This window comes from Tursiops truncatus, chromosome 6 (assembly GCF_011762595.2).
Source record: "Tursiops truncatus isolate mTurTru1 chromosome 6, mTurTru1.mat.Y, whole genome shotgun sequence".
NCBI lineage: Eukaryota > Metazoa > Chordata > Mammalia > Artiodactyla > Delphinidae > Tursiops > Tursiops truncatus.
The window spans coordinates 107,597,238-107,612,261 of record NC_047039.1 but is presented as its reverse complement, the minus strand read 5'-3'; the positions used below and the strand labels follow the sequence as shown (position 1 = coordinate 107,612,261).

Sequence of the window (15,024 nt, the reverse complement as noted above, 5' to 3'; positions counted from 1 at the left end):
AGATGCCAGCTTGGAAGCTGAGGCCTACTCGGGGGATTCCTGTGGTCCTGGGCCACAGGACCCAGCAAGCCCCCCTCCCACGGGAAGTGTGGGCATGTCTTAGCCCACTGAGGGCCTGCCACACCTTTCTTCAGTCCATTTTACAGATGAGGAAATGGAAGCTTAGAGGTCCAGCCACCTCCCCAGGGCCACACAGCTGCAGCACGGCAGAGCCGTGATCTGCACCCAGGGCTGGCTGCCATCCCGCTGTCCCCAGGGCCTCTGGCACCCTCACCTCAGGGCTGCTGTGTGCCCATAAGTTTCCCACACGGGTGGTATGTGAGAGCAGCCTGAGGTCCTCAGGGTTGGGTGGGATGTGGATCCGTCGAGGCACCAGGCCCAGGTCCCCTAGCTGGTAGGGTGTGACGCTGGACAGCTGCTGCAGCAGAGGCGCTGTCTTGAGTGGCTGGGTGCTGTACCGCCTGTGGGGAGAGGGCTGGTGTCATCACCTCCATTTCATAGATGAGGAAGCTGAGATTCAGACAGGCTCTGGTGAGCCAGGTTTCGGGCCCGGGCTCAGCTGAGGACAGCCCTTGGACAAGTCCCGTAGCTCCTTCCTCTGAGGTCACACAGGGTCACTCACCGCTCCTTTGGTGGGCCACAGGACTGGCTCTCCCGGCGGGGGGCCACAGCCATCTGGGGACTCAGGACCACGGCCGAGCTGAGCATGACCAGCAGGTGCTTCAGCAGCTCCTTGCACTGCAGCTGCAAGTCATCGAAGTCACCATCCTCCTTGTCGGGCTGCATCTGCCGGTAGGGGTGCGGGCGGGCCCACGAGGTCAGGCCCTTCACGGCCCCAGCACCCACCTCTGGGAAACTCCAACCGCAGTGCCTGTTTCCTCAGTGTTCCCTGGCTGTGGTGGGATACCCATTCTCCAAATGGGAAGACTGAGACCCGAGGCCTTCCAGGGCCTCAGAGGACTCCATCCAGCTCCTTTGAGACCTTGAAGGGGTCTTTGAAGGGCAGAATCAGAAAAGGACGGACTTGCCAGGAATCTCACAGGGAATAGGCGGGGCGCCTGGCCTGGCCACCTCCGATGGCCCAGTTATCATCTCCGATGGCCCAGTTATCTCCAAGCAGTTTCTGTCCTTGGCTCCATCTCCCGCCCCCCACTTTCACCCACTTCCTGTTCACCTGCACAATGTCCTGTAGGAAGGCGGTGGCCTGGGCCAGGGCTGTCTCCAGGCTCGCCCGAACCTTCTGCTCTTCGGCCAGCTCCTGCTGTAGCCGCTGCCCCTCGTTCTGCTGACGCTCCAGCTGCAGGTTCAACTGTTCTCTCTGGCTCCTGGGCCCGGGACCAGGACAAGTCAGCCTCCTCCCCATTCTAGGGTGAGGGGCCCTCGGCCAGCCCCGGGCCTCAGCCTGTTTGACAGATGAAGCCTCAGGGCCCCTCTAGAGAGGGGGAGTCGCTGGCCCATGTCACGTGGCCACAAAGGGAGGGGTTCCCACCTGCTCCCGCCGCCTGCCCTTGTGCGGGCCGCACCTCAGTGCTTGGTTGTCCTTCTGCAGCTGCGTGAGGCTCTGCTCCAGCTGGCTCAGCAGGAGACGCAGCTGCTTGGCCTCTGCCGTGCCCTGCTGCAGCTCGCGGCACTTCTCCGTCAGCATGAGGATGATCTGCAGTGTGGGCAGGTGGCCGTGCCCTGGGCCCACCACGGGCCCTCAGCCAGCCCCACTCCCCCGGAGAGGCCCGCCGAGGCCCTGGGAGCCCAGCACCCTCTCTAGATAGCAGCTGGGTCCCCGGGGTTGGGTTCGACTTCAACCAGTTATGGGGGCTTTAAACCAAATACAAACCAGAGATGGGGCCAGAGCCCGCACAAGAAGGGCCCGATCGCCTCACAGCTGCCTCCCTCGAGATTTGGCCCCTGGGGTCCACCCCTGAGGGGCTGTATTTGCCCTGAGGACAGGGCCCCTAGGGTTCCTTCCTGTTCTCTCCGTGCCAACCACCCCATGATGCAGGCCTGGAGGGCACACCTTCTGGTGGCCTCTGCTGTGCCTGGCCATGACCTTCTGGGAGTTCTCCAGCAGCTCCAGCTGTCTGCACAGGTTGTCCTGGTCGCCCCTGAGCTGCTCGTTCTCCTGCAGCAGCTGCATGCCTTGGCGGGATATCTTGGCCAGCTGCAGGGTCATGGTGTTGTTCTCCATGATGGCCCGCTTGGTCGTGTCCCCCATCTGGCTCGTGGCCACCTTGCGGAACTCAGTGGCCACCAGGTTCACGCGCTGGATGATCTCCTTCTTCAATCTAACGGGAGGGGCGGGAGTTAGGGAGTCGGGCAGAGTGGGTACAGGCACCTCCTGCCTACGTGGGGGTCCCCAGAGCGCCTAGATCTCTACATTCTCTCCCCCAGGAGGGGACAGGGCCACAGGCAGGAGGCTTTTTACTGTAGACCCTTTGTACCATTTTGAACTTGATCAATGTAAATATTATTAATTATTAAGTAAGTAGAAGTTAAGTCACAAAAGGTGGCAAAAGGAAGTCCAGGGATTCTTCCACACTGGTGTGAGAACTGGGAACCGTTTCTTCCCTCCACCGTAAATCAGCCAGGGTTGTGAGCAGCAGCAGGTTGGGGCATCAAGGAGCTAGTGCAGCCCCCCAGTTAGCAGCCGGGGCTGTCAGAGGTCTGCGGCCCGGGCTGTGCTTGGCCCCGGTAAGGCCCGGCACCGGCCTGCCCACCTGTCCGCGTCCAGCACCGACTTCTTCTCCAGAGTGTACACGTAGTCCTTGTGTTCGTTCTCCTGCTTCCGCAGCTGGTCCTCCAGCAACATGAACTTCTCCATGACCTCCTCTTTCTGCAGCCGGAACTCCTCCAGGGCTGCCAGCTTCCCCCCTGCCCCACCGCAGGGCACAGGCCTGGTGAGGGGCCGCCTCGGGAGGGCAGGGTCCCAGGGGTCTTGAGCAATGATGCCCCTAAACTTGCCGATCCAGTAGGGCCAGTCCCCTGTCCCCACACATGCCATGCATGGTCCTGCCCACCTTTATGGCTTAGTCTGGAATGCTCTTCTCCACTAGTCTTATAAAGCCTGGGGTTCAAGGAGCCTCCCTTGACACCCTCCTCTATTCCCGTCTCATGAAAGTGACAGTGACAACAGTCACTGAATTTGAACACCTTCTCTGGATCAGGCACTCATGCTGTCATTGAAACTCACAACCACCCTTGCCAGCTGGGTGACCCTGGGCAAGACACACCCCCTTGAAGTGCTTCCTCACCTACAAAGTGGCCGGTGGTGAAGGGATTTCCTGCCTCAGGATTGCTTGGACAGTTACCATGGAGGATACACGTGGGAAGCAGCACGTAGCTGTTGTTACTCAAGGTAGACGTATTATCCCCATTTCCCAGGTGAGAAAACAGGGTCAGAGAGAAGTGCTAGCCCAAGGTCACAAAGATAGTCCGTGGGAGAGCTAGGGTTAGAGACCAAAGAAGCAGAGCCTTGGATTCCCCACCCCCGTGGCGTGTGCCCCCAGGCTCGCCGGCCAGTGCCCCTCACCAAGGATGATGTTCTCAGTGGTGAGCTGGTCCTTGGTCTCCTGGAACTCGTGGCGCACCTGGGCTAGCTGTGCCTCGAAGGCGTCCTTCTCCATCTCCTTGGCCAGCTGCAGGCTTTGGAGCTGCTCGTTGAGGTTGGTGATCTCATCCACCCGCTGGTTAAGCGTGCGCCTGAGGTAGGCCACGATCTCCTTCTTGTTGTTGGCCAGCTGCTCAAACTCCTGGCGAAACAGCTTCTCCTGCACAGCCAGCTCATCCCACTTCTGCTGGTACCTGAGGCAGGTGCGGGGCAGAGGTCCAGGGAGCTGGACAAGCCAGGCCTCCATGCAGCTAGGCTGCTCCCTGGACCCTCCCATATCAGGGCATTTGAGGTTCCAGCCTCATCTCCCACTGTGCCCCCTGATCAACGCTTGTGACCAAGCCAATGCCTGTGCTCAGCACTTTACGTTCATTACATCACTAGAATGTAAGGTCTGTGAGGGCGGAGCCTCTGTCTGTTACATTCACAGCTGTGTCCCCAACACCGAGGACAGTGCCTGGTACGCAGTAGGTACTCTGTGTTTGTTGAATCCACAACAACCTGTAAGGAAGTAGGTACTATGATGATTATACCCATTTCACAGGTGAAGAAACTGAGGCGCAGAGGGATGAAGCACCTCTGAGTTAGTAAAGGGCAAAACCAGAACTTGAACCCAAGTCAGTCTAACCCCAAAGTCGAGGCTCTCAACCATGATGCTTGCTGCTGGCTCTGCGCCCTCCTTAATACTTCCGGACTTTGTGATCCCAAGCCTTTGCACCTGTGATCTTCCTTACCCTCCTCCATTGAGTGAACCCCTGTGTTGTTGCCTCAGTGGAGTCTTCTTGGCCCTTAGCAGCATTTGTGGCCCTTTCTTTGGTGCCCTCCTGTAGGTTGACCCTTGTCCCACTGGGAAGTCAAGAACTGACCTCCTCCATCTCTGTATTTTGGTGGCCTGGCAAATAATAAGTACACAATAGACATCTCCCAAATACATTCCATCTGGTGTCTCAGCTTGAGGGAAGCTTGTGCATTTTTAAGAGTATCACGTAAACAATTCTTTGGTTTCCAATGGAATAATTGATAGAAGTTATTTGGAAAGATGTTTTACTTCACAATTGACTCAACCAGCATCTTTTTTTTTTTTAAGCCGCACTGCGCGGCTTGCAGGATCTTAGTTCCCTGACCAGGGATTGAGCACACGCCCTCGGCAGTGAACGTGCAGAGTCCTAACCACTGGACTGCCAGGGAATTCCCACAACCAACGTCTTTTGTATGGCTACTGCACACAGGGCAGTGCAGGGTACAAAGCTGAATGACCTGATCTGTGGAGCAAGGAGGCAGCCTGGTGTGGTGAAGTCAGGGGCCAGGGTTCACATCCTGGAGCCTCTTCTTTGGGGTGCCTTCCTCTCCCTGAGCCTCAGTCTCCCCACCTCTATAATGGGGATGACATGAGGGCCTCTCTCATGGGACCATTTTAAGGACGCGGTGAGCGCCAGCACAGGAGGGTCTCAACATCAGCTGTGAGTACCTGCAACATCACCTGGGGAAGACCCTCTGCCTACTTGTCACCAAAGGGGTGTGTCTTTTAAGGGTCACCCTGAGACTGGGCTAGTGCATCATAACTGAGAGGAAACCAGTGTAAAAATAAGAAAAGTGGGCAAGTGAACGTGTCTCAGAAGAGTTAGAGAATCCCCCCTGCACCCACCACCACCCATGTCTCACAACCCTCCTCGTTTACATTTGGGGAAACTGAGGCCCAGCATGGCCAAGTGGGCTTAGCAGCTGGGGAAGCCGGTGGGGCCCACAGATCAGGGAATCATGGCACAGGCTGGGGGGAGGGGGCAGGCAGAAGGAGGGACACGTGGTCACGTGCCTGCCAGGGGGCTGCCATTTCCAATTCATCCCACTGATTGAACTCTGCCACCCTATATAATGCATGGTCCCACTGGGCAGCAGTGAGACACGAGGGAGTGGTGCTTGCCTGGGGTGGGCTCGCTCTGAGACCCCGGAACTCTGGGGGCTGAGATGGAGCGGGAAAATCCATTTTGCCTCAAAGTGTTACCCAGGAGGAAACTGAGCCTGGGGCAGGATGGGGTCTGGACATCCCATGGGAGTCCAGGACATATAGGTCTAGGACCCCCTGGCTGAGCCTGCACAGCGGCCAGCTCTGACCTAGCAGGACCGCCCTACCCGCCCACCCACCGGGCCAGCCTGTCCTCCAGGTCGCGGATCTGGATGTGGTAGAACTCCCGGATCTCCTCGCCTATGGGCATTTCCATGGGCTTGTTGGCCAGGCCGGGATCCTTCTTCCCACCCTTCTTCTTCTTGACCTCGGGTTCCTTGGCCCCCTTGCCTGCCTTCTTTTTGGGAGCCATGGCTGGGTGGCAACCACTACTCCAGGGCCCCTTTAAGAGGCCAGGTGGTTGCTAAGGAAGTTGGTCCCATACATAGCAACAAGCTGAGGCTGTGAGGCAAGGCTTAAAGGGACCTTCCCTCCTCCTGGCGAGGCTGGGCTTCAGAGACCAGCCTCCTGCTCCGAGGCCAACGGCGTCACAGGGGCCCTAGGCCTGGGTGTCCCAGGCCATGGCATCTCAGAGATCAGGACGCCAGGCTCACAGGACGTTCTTTTGTGGAGACCCCTCCTTCCCTCAAGTGGAAATAAGTGACATGGGAATATTAGAGCGAGTCAGGGCCCTAGAAATCACCACCCTGCCCCTTTGTGCCCATTGGGAATGGGAGGGACTTCTGCAGAGCTCCCTCCACCCCCACCTCGCTCCGGGTCAAGAAGCCCCTCCCTCTGAGCCCAGCTTGTTCATTCTTTGGCGATGCAGCTACACAGCAAAATCATTCTCTCAGTTCACCCGAAGCCGGGTGGAGAGGCAGTATGGTAAGAAATGGATGTTTTCTGTCAGAGGCTCCCACGCTGGGGTCCCAAGATGTCCCAGTCCAGAGGCTGGTTCAATTTTCCACAAAGCTCAGGGGACGTGCGCCATCTGCCCCGTGCTGACCCGGGCAAACAAAAGCCTATTCTGTAGCTCTGGTCTGGGGTGGCAGCATCCTGGGTCAGGAGGGCAGTCGGTGACTGGTTGGCAGATGCCCTAGCTGGCAGCCATGTGCCCCAACCAGGCTCTGGCCCCTTCAGGCTACTTCTCCTGGCCCTCATCTCCAGCCAGCCACGCCTGCATGCCTGCTGTGTCCACCCAGCGCTTGTGAGCCGAGGCACTCCCTGCGACAGTGGCCGGGTCCTGTCTATCCCTGTTGTCCCAGGGCTCGGCAAAGGCTCAGCACTGAGCAAGAGATGGCTGCTGCCCCTCCCTAACAGTCGGATGGCTGGACGAGGGGCAGCTCAGTGTTACTTCAGCAACTGGGGTTGGTTTGAGCAGCCAGATCTTGTAAACAGTGGGATCCTTGGGATGGGTGCAGGGAGACGCGGAGGTGGGTGTTTGGCAGTGAGGCAGGCTGCAGCGGTGGTTGGTTAAAGCAGGCTCCGGTTCGGGTACTGTTTCTCACATCCCATGTAAGAGACATCTTACATCTTGGGCCAGTGGCCTGACCTCACTGAGCTGTAAAATAGGGAGACCACGTTGTGGACTGAAAGTGACCTTGTATGTGAAGTACATGGTGCGGGGATCTGGCCCAGGGATGCAGTAGGCGCTTAGTAAGCGGCAGCTGCTGTTGCCATCAGCGGAGCAGGTGGGTGAAGCTCCAGCCTGCTCTGTGTGTGAGCAGCCTCTGGGATTTCCAACATCCCAGTACCCCCAGCCTGTGGTGGTCTGTCTTTCCCAGAATATCTGTTCCCTGCAGGCTGGGGCGGCCCTGGCAGGGCCGCCACACTTGTGCACGGGCTTCAGCCTTTGCACAGACTCACAACAGTGCAGCGAGTCCTGGGACTGCAGACGGGGTGACACCGAAGCCCCAGAGAGAGACTGACCTGGCCCAGCGCCCGAGACCTGGGGCCAGCAGGGGGGCTGCCCCTCTAGCCCAAAGCAACGCCCCCAACTCCGGCTGGACACCGCCCTTCCCCCACCTGAGCAGGGCATGGGGGGCCCCAGAGGAGCCCAGCCCAGGCAAAGCTTCTCCATGGTGCCACCCCAGTGCCCTTCCTCGTCACGCCTCTCAGGTTTCTTCCTTCTTTTACCTGAAGCACATCTCAGGAGTTAGCTCTGGGTCCCCAGCCCAGTGGGACAGCATGACCAGCAGCCCCCTCAGGCTGCCTGGAGCCCACAGAAGGCGTCAGCTTTGGGACCTGTACCCCCTCCTTTGTTAGCACCAGAGTCGCCCCTGGGGGTCGCTGGGGCCAGGCTTATAAGTGCACTGCACTTACATGGCAAGAGTGACCAGTAGGGCTTCCAGGCCAGCCTTCCAGATGGTGGGGTGGGGAAGGAGATGCTCCAGGTCCAAGGATATCCCTTTCTGGGGCTTGTTTGGAGAGCCTTCCCAAAGCTCCCTATTCTGGGACCCCAGACTCGTCATCTTCCCCTGGGACACTTTTTCATGACTGCTTCTGTGTCCTGCTTGGGAACTGGTGTTGGTGGCCCGGAACTGCTGGAGCTGCCAGACCGCAAAGTCCGGCAGCCGCTCCGGCAGCCAGGTCTTCTGATAGGAGTGGGTACGGCGCACAAAGGCCAGCAGACTGCAGCGTCAGCCCAGGGCAGTGGCCCGTGGACTGGGGGCTCTGCCGCCTCTAGGAGGTTCTGCAGAGAGGAAGCCCAGCCCCGAGGGAGACTGCCTGAAGCCTTGCCCACCTCTATGGAGCACACAACATGAGCGATTCATTCATTCAGGGTGTGTGTGTGTGTGTGTGTGTGTGTGTGTGTGTGTGTGAGATATAATACCACCCACCACTAGTGTAAGCTCACGAGGACCCAGTCTCATTCGTGGCTACATCCCCAGAGCCTAGGGTGAAGGCTGGCACATAGTAGATGCTCAGTAAATATCTATTAACTGAGTAAGACAGCCTGCAGCCTGGGTGGGAGTTTGGAATGACACAGTAAAGGAGCTCGATGGACCCTCCCCCCTGCAAAACCACAATTTAATTGGTGAAGATTATTTTTTAAGAAAGAAACAATCATTTAAAGTGTCTGGAGGTAAAAATAAACTTATTTACAAAACAGAAGGAGTCCCAGATGTAGAAAACAAACTTATGGTTACCAAAGGCAAAGGGGGGGAGGGATAAATTAGGAGATTGGGATTAACATATACACACTACGATATATAAAACAGATAACGAATAGGGACTTACTGTATAGCACAGGGAACTCTACTCAATATTCTGTAATAACCTATATGGGAAAAGAATCTAAAAAAGAATGGACATACATATATGAATAGCTGATTCACTTTGCTATACACCTGAAACTAACACATTGTAAATAAACTATACTCCAATAAAAAATTTAAAAAATAATAAAGTGTCTGGAAATTGTTCTAAGGGCATACAGTAGATGCAGAAACATTTATGAAAATCTACAAAATCTCTGCAAGAATGAGTCATGGTATTTGAGCAATGACGTACTTCGTTATCAGCTGTGATATATAGTATTGCATATAATAATATGATAATATGTAATAATAAAGTATATATACATGCTTACTTTTTGCCCTGGATTTCTGGCACAGGGCTCCTAAAACCCTTGAAATTTCCTGAGTGAAAGGAGTGTCTTTTGCTATTCATAACAAGCCCCTTTCCACATACCTGAGTTTATTAGAGGGTTAGAACTTTCAGCAACTACCAACATTTAACATTTATTTATTTATTTTGGCTACACTGGCTCTTAGTTGCGGCATGTGAGATCTTCATTGAGGCATGCATGTGGGATCTACTTCCCCAGCCAGGGATTGAACCCAGGCCCCCTGCACTGGGGAGCACAGAGACTTACCCACTGGACCACCAGGGAAGTCCCCAGACAACCCTGTTTAAATCTAGGCTCTGCCATGTACCAACAGGGGAGCCTTGGCCAAGTTCCTCTGTCTTTGTGCCTTTGTTTCCCCACGTGTTAGTTGGGTTAATAATGACATCTAACTCCTAGAGTTGTTGAGAAACTTCAGCAAGATACGTATAAAACACTCATGTCTGGCACATAAGTGTTCAATATACATTAACTACAATGAGAATTATTATCTGTATGATCTTGATTCCATGAAGCACTTTTGAGCCACTGATTCATTGTGTGATTGGGGCTATAAGGCAACACATCCATCCTCTCCAACACCATCCTCTCCTCATGGGTAGCCACTATCCTGACTTTGGTATATTTATCATTCTCATGCACGTTTTTACACAGTTACATCATAGGTATCCGTAAGTATTCTACAGTACTTCTTATGAGGTTTAAAAACCTTACACATTCTGTACGTATTCTGTAACTTGTTCACTCAACATTAAGTTTTTGGGGTTTATTCATGTTGATATATGTAGGTCATGCATTTTGAACTGCCTTAAGAGTAGTCATTGACTGAATACACAACAATGTATCCATCCTCTAGTTGATGAACATTTGATTGTTTTTTTTCCAGTGTGTGTGTTTACTCTTTTTCCCCAGACTTGGCTGAGAATCATAATCACACCATCAACACTGACTGAGTGCTTACCGTACTCACTGTAGGGCCAGCTCAGCACCGTTCCTCCATGGGCATCACTCACAGGAGGGGACCAAGTCCCTCATCGAGGTCTTGTGGAACGAGGCCCAGGTGGATGTGACCCAGGCCGGCCTGATGCCAAGGTCTGTGCTCCTAGTCACTCCGCCATTCTGCCTCCCAGGAACGAATGCCTGGTGTCACCGAGTGGGTGTACAGGCCCCTCAGCAGGGTCTGGCTGAGACCCACAGGCTAGACCTGAAACTCCAGAAAGGCAGAGGGACTGGCTGCAGCTCACAGACTCTCCTGGTTTAGGATCGCCCAGTTACGGATTCAACACTCTATGCCTTGGTTTGTTGCAGAACACCCAGCCCATGCAAGAATATTTAACACTACTGGAGACTTTTTGGAGGAATGGTCTGCAGGCTCCGTTTGTGCTGTGTTACAGGAAAACCAGGACTTCTTCCAGGAGCATAAATAGGGCCATGCTTGTTTGCCACTGGGTGGTGGTGGTGAGGGGGTGGAATGGAAAGAGGCGCCAGAGACCCCGGGTCAAACGATGTCAGGAACAGTTAGAGAGACTAACAAGCCACTACCGTGGGCCTGGCGCGGACACACGGCCCCGGGGAGAAGGAGCAGACAGCACTGGCTTTGCTTTAATGTAAACTCAGTTTAGAACAATTTAGAATTGAAGAATTCTGATCTTGGATCTCACTCCAAGGCATTCTGGGTACCAGTGAGGCAACTACTAATTTAAGAAAATGAGAGTCTGATGCTTTCCTGCTGGAGTGAGCTTTGTGACACGCGGGATCTTAGTTCCCCGACCAGGGATCAAACCCATGCCCCCTGCAGTGGAAGTGTGGAGCCCTAACCACTGGACCGCCAGGGAATTCCATTCAGCTCCTTCATCTGTAAAATGGGGAGAGCACCCACCCAAAAGACAAGGTATACAAGGGGGCCTGACAAGGAGCAGGGACTCAATAAATGTCATCATTACCTCCCTTACGGCAAGTCTCACCAGACAATAGCCTGGCTGTGGAGATGCACCTTCCGCCAACTGGCCCTGACTTGGATTTCTTAACAGTATGAGGGAGATCAGAATTTGAATGAGAGGGTGACTGGGGACAAAAGGGTAGAAACGGAAGTTCCTACAAAGAACCCCACACCCCTGCGCCCAGTATTCTAGCAGGTTTCCAGTATGACTCCAACCCTAACTTAAGGGTCCCCTCCCCACTGGGACCAAACTCATCACAGTCTCTCCAGGTCACCAACAGGCTTCATGACCGGCAGGATACACTTTTCAGATCTGGAAATAAGTTCATCCGAAGGCTAGATGGTGTGGCGGCAGGAATGGAGGAGGACAGCAGTAACGCAGATAAAATGACCTCATTACGTGCCCGAAATGCACTGGTACCACATGCTCGAGTGGGGCGCCACCTGCCAAGACACAGACATTCTATATACAGAGACACAGGACGCTGGAAGAACTGCCTGGTCTCAGGCAGTGTAGAACACACTTCATGGATCGTCTCCAGACTCCAGGTAGCTCTAGATCCTAATGCAAGTAACAGTGAATGGATCCGGAAGGCTCCGAGCCACAGCCAGGGGTGGCTGGGCTCCTCCCCGGTGGACCACTGACAAAGCCTTTCTCCTTCCGCTCCCCAAAGTAAAACCAGGCCGCGAGTCACCCTGGACACCGTGAATGGGCGCTGATTTATTTATTAGACTCGAGTGCTTTAGTACAGAACAGTACAGAGATGATACATGTTTGTGCTTCAATACTTTCAAACACTGAGATTCTGATAATTTCAAGGTGAACAAGTTTCAAGACAGACTAGCTTTTTTTTTTTTAAATATCCTTTTGATAAATTATTTTTATATAAATAACAGAGAAAGGAAAACCGACATGTCGGACAAACAAGGTCCTGAAGCATGAGCATCGATCGTTTGGTCAAGGGCAGGGGACAAAACAAGCAGTAACAAGAAGAAACAAACCAAGGCAGGTCCCTACAGTCTGTCCTAAGGAAATGAGATCTTGTAAGGGGGGGAAGGGAGACAGACCTGAAAACTAATCTGAGTGCAAAGGGGAGATTTCAAAGCCTTGAGAAGAGAATGCCACGATGCATCTAACGGGGCGGGTGAGGAGTATATTCTGAAAGGGAAGCGAGGGCCGCGGAGAACTAGCACACAGCACGTTTGCAATGACGATGCCACAAGACAGTAATATACACACACGGTTTGCAGGGGCTAAGGGGGTGGGTGGGGGTGGGCGCGGGACATTTTTGTGACTTCCACTGTTCATTATAGTTCACAACAGCAGCAGAACAAATAGTGCGCTCCCTTCCGGAGAACGAGCTGCTGAGTCCTGAGGGCGACGAGACGTCCTTCCTGCATTTGCTTCTTTAATGTCTGCATCAGAGCTAAGCCTTATACAGCTACGTTTTTATACAGAGAATAAAATGATCGTTTTCTCTTACAAGCACGACGACATATGACCCCACACTACACAAAATAAAGTATTAGCAAGTATCTTAAACGGAGGATAACCTGAGTGGGATCAGGGTCTGGATAAATCCACTGGGCTACTCTTCAGGTGGTTTGAAGTGTCAGGGGCACAGACAGTGCTCTACAGGAAAGGGACCTCTGACCAGGAGCCTGCGGAACTCACTCTGCTCTGGTTCGCTCCTGTCCCGTGAGCTCTACCCAGGCTGACCCTGCTGAGAGCAGCTCTGTCGGGGGTGGTGCCTGGGGAAAGATGGCATCTGGTCTGAAGGACCAGGTCTGACTGCTTCTCCAAGGGACCCAGGTCCCCGATGGGAGCTTGCTCCTCACCCATCTGGGGACAGTGACAGACCACAGAACAGGATCACAGCGCTGCGGCAGCGGCCAGGGAGGGAGCCACGACAGGCACCCAGCCTGACTTCCCGTGGACGCCCCCAGCCCCTACCTCCAGCACGGGGGAGGGGGGGAATGAGCCCCCTGGGGAGAGCAGAGGTCGACTCCAGCTCAAACCTCTCGAGATGTCATCTGAGCTTCACTTCCAAGCTTATCTGGATCAGAGCTGGCACTGAGGGGTAGGAACTGGAGTGAAGGTAACAGATTAATCCTCAGTTTAAAATACTCCCAAAACGGACATCTCAGTGATTCCCAACAAGAACAGGAACAATCCCAAACGGGTTTTTAAAAACACCCAAACATCTACCTTCCCATACGCAAGCAATGTGCACACATCACGCTGGCTTATGTACAAGGTCATAAAATCATGACCAATGGGGAGCAGGTGTCCATTCATCATCCTAAGCAGTTCAGAAACCCTCCAGCAGCACGTCCCTCACACCGAACATCTCCAGGATACATCTAGAAGGTACTCTTTTTTTAAAAAAAAACACAATGCATTATTTTGTTTCAAACGAGAAGAGGGCATCACCAAACACGAGAACGCAGCTGGCGACAGTGCCAGCCGGGCGTGCAGGGCTGGGGCAGGCGATGGAGGGAGAAGGGGGTCAGCAAAGGAACCGAGGCGGTCAGCGGTGGTCAGGGCTGCGAGCACTCTGGGGAGAGGGTTCGTTTTTTGGAGGCGTGGCTTATTTTTTAACTGCTTATTTCTTCGTCTGTTTTATTCAGTTTCTTCAGCGTGTCCAGCAGTTTCTGTGGGGTGAGAATGTGCGTGGATCCTGGAGGAAGGCAGAAAAGACGGTGAGCTTGCCAGCTCCGGTTTCGAACACTTTCCCCTTTCCTGCCCTGTTCTATCCCCAGAGCTGTAGCCGTTCCCCCTCCCCCACCCAGATGCAGGGAGGGGTTGGGGACTGGGGTTTGGGGCCTTGTCACAGTAGGCCTGGGAGGCATGTGAGGGCTGTGGATAAACAGAACACACCCTCTGGCTTGGGCAGGGTCCCGGGCGGTACCAAGGAAGAAGCCCGCCTCTCCATCAGTGCTCAGCGCTGCCGTCTGCCAGGGGACAGGGCAGCTGCACTTCTAATTCTCTCCTGAACTCAAGGTGAAGCCAGGGAGAGAAGTTCCAAACCACACAGCCGGGGAAGAGGCTGGCAATGGGGCAGGGGTTAGCAGGGGGGACTGTGTGTGGTAAGAGTGGTGCAGGTAGGGAGGAAGAAGTGGACGGGCAGAGCCCTGGGGGAAGCCACTGCCTTCCGGGAGCCCGCTGGCTGGGACTGCGTGGTGGGAGGGACCTCAGGTGTGAAGGGGGAAGGGCCGGGGTACCTGAGGCCTTACCTTGGCAGAGACCGCGCATTGTAAGAGGTTAGAAATGCTTGCAAAAATTTAAGCTAATGGAATTAGATATACTTCTACTGCAAAAAGAAAAAAGAAAACAGAAAAAAAAAATGAAGTCCTTTTTCATAAGGAGAGAGAGAGATCTCGTAAGTGCAGTAAAAAAAGATGCATGGATCGTGTGGTTTGGACATGGACTTAAACAGAACAGGAGTGACTGGCGCGTGAGCATGAGGCCTGCATGCATGCAGCAGTAGGCTTCAAAGAAAGAGATCCCGAGAGAAGAGAGAAGAGAGAAGAACTGAACAAAAGAGACCCGTACTTGAAAATGTGCCTCCCTGGAGATGCGGCCAAGTGAGTGGGCCTTCACATGAGGAGGGGACCAGAAACCACGGGATGCCAGATTTTCCACCCTGAGGGCAGGCAAAAGAAGGCTCTGGCTGGCTTGCTGGGAGTGATTCCAAATACCAGGGTCCCTATGCCTTTGACCGCTACTTGCTCAGCTGACCTGTGACTGCTGGCACTGCAGCCTGGAGCCTTCCTGGTCAGTCCAGACCAGGAGAACACTGGTGAAGCCCTCTCTGGTGTGAGAGGCTCCTCAACATCCTGTTCTCTGCAGCTCAAGCCCCAGCCCCCACCAGGGCCCGCTGAGTGAGGAACCAGTCCCCAGCTACTTCCCC

At 54.3% G+C, this 15,024-nt stretch overlaps 2 protein-coding genes across 3 annotated transcripts in view; both read right to left on the bottom strand.

The window, feature by feature from the left end:
* Window positions 1-130: 130 nt before the first annotated feature.
* On the bottom strand, window positions 131-5,927 carry CFAP157 (cilia and flagella associated protein 157). Its single transcript, XM_033859333.2, has 8 exons — window positions 5,744-5,927; window positions 3,524-3,795; window positions 2,712-2,865; window positions 2,012-2,279; window positions 1,524-1,654; window positions 1,175-1,325; window positions 623-786; window positions 131-461 (listed from the first exon to the last, which is right to left on the bottom strand). The coding sequence occupies exons 1-8, from the start codon at window positions 5,914-5,916 to the stop codon at window positions 131-133; spliced, it is 1,644 nt and encodes a 547-aa protein (XP_033715224.2). The 5' UTR covers window positions 5,917-5,927.
* A 5,893-nt stretch (window positions 5,928-11,820) lies between these two features.
* STXBP1 (syntaxin binding protein 1) overlaps window positions 11,821-15,024 on the bottom strand; it is a 71,921-nt gene continuing 68,717 nt past the window's right edge. For both annotated transcript variants that reach the window (XM_073806632.1, XM_033858640.2), the window contains one exon: window positions 11,821-13,791. Coding sequence is in view for 1 of the 2 variants with exons in the window: in XM_033858640.2 (XP_033714531.1) it covers window positions 13,709-13,791 (83 nt within the window). In the remaining variant the exon portion in view is untranslated. The remainder of the gene's footprint in view (window positions 13,792-15,024) is intronic.

Excerpts from the sequence above, each read along its gene's own strand:
- CFAP157 (XM_033859333.2), bottom strand. The coding sequence starts at position 5,916 with ATGGCTCCCAAAAAGAAGGCAGGCAAGGGGGCCAAGGAACCCGAGGTC. Across the intron at positions 2,866-3,523 it reads CACTGAGAACATCATCCTTG|GGGGGAAGCTGGCAGCCCTG; the intron begins GTGAGGGGCACT and ends GCGGTGGGGCAG. Across the intron at positions 1,655-2,011 it reads ACAGCAGAGGCCACCAGAAG|ATCATCCTCATGCTGACGGA; the intron begins GTGTGCCCTCCA and ends CCCACACTGCAG.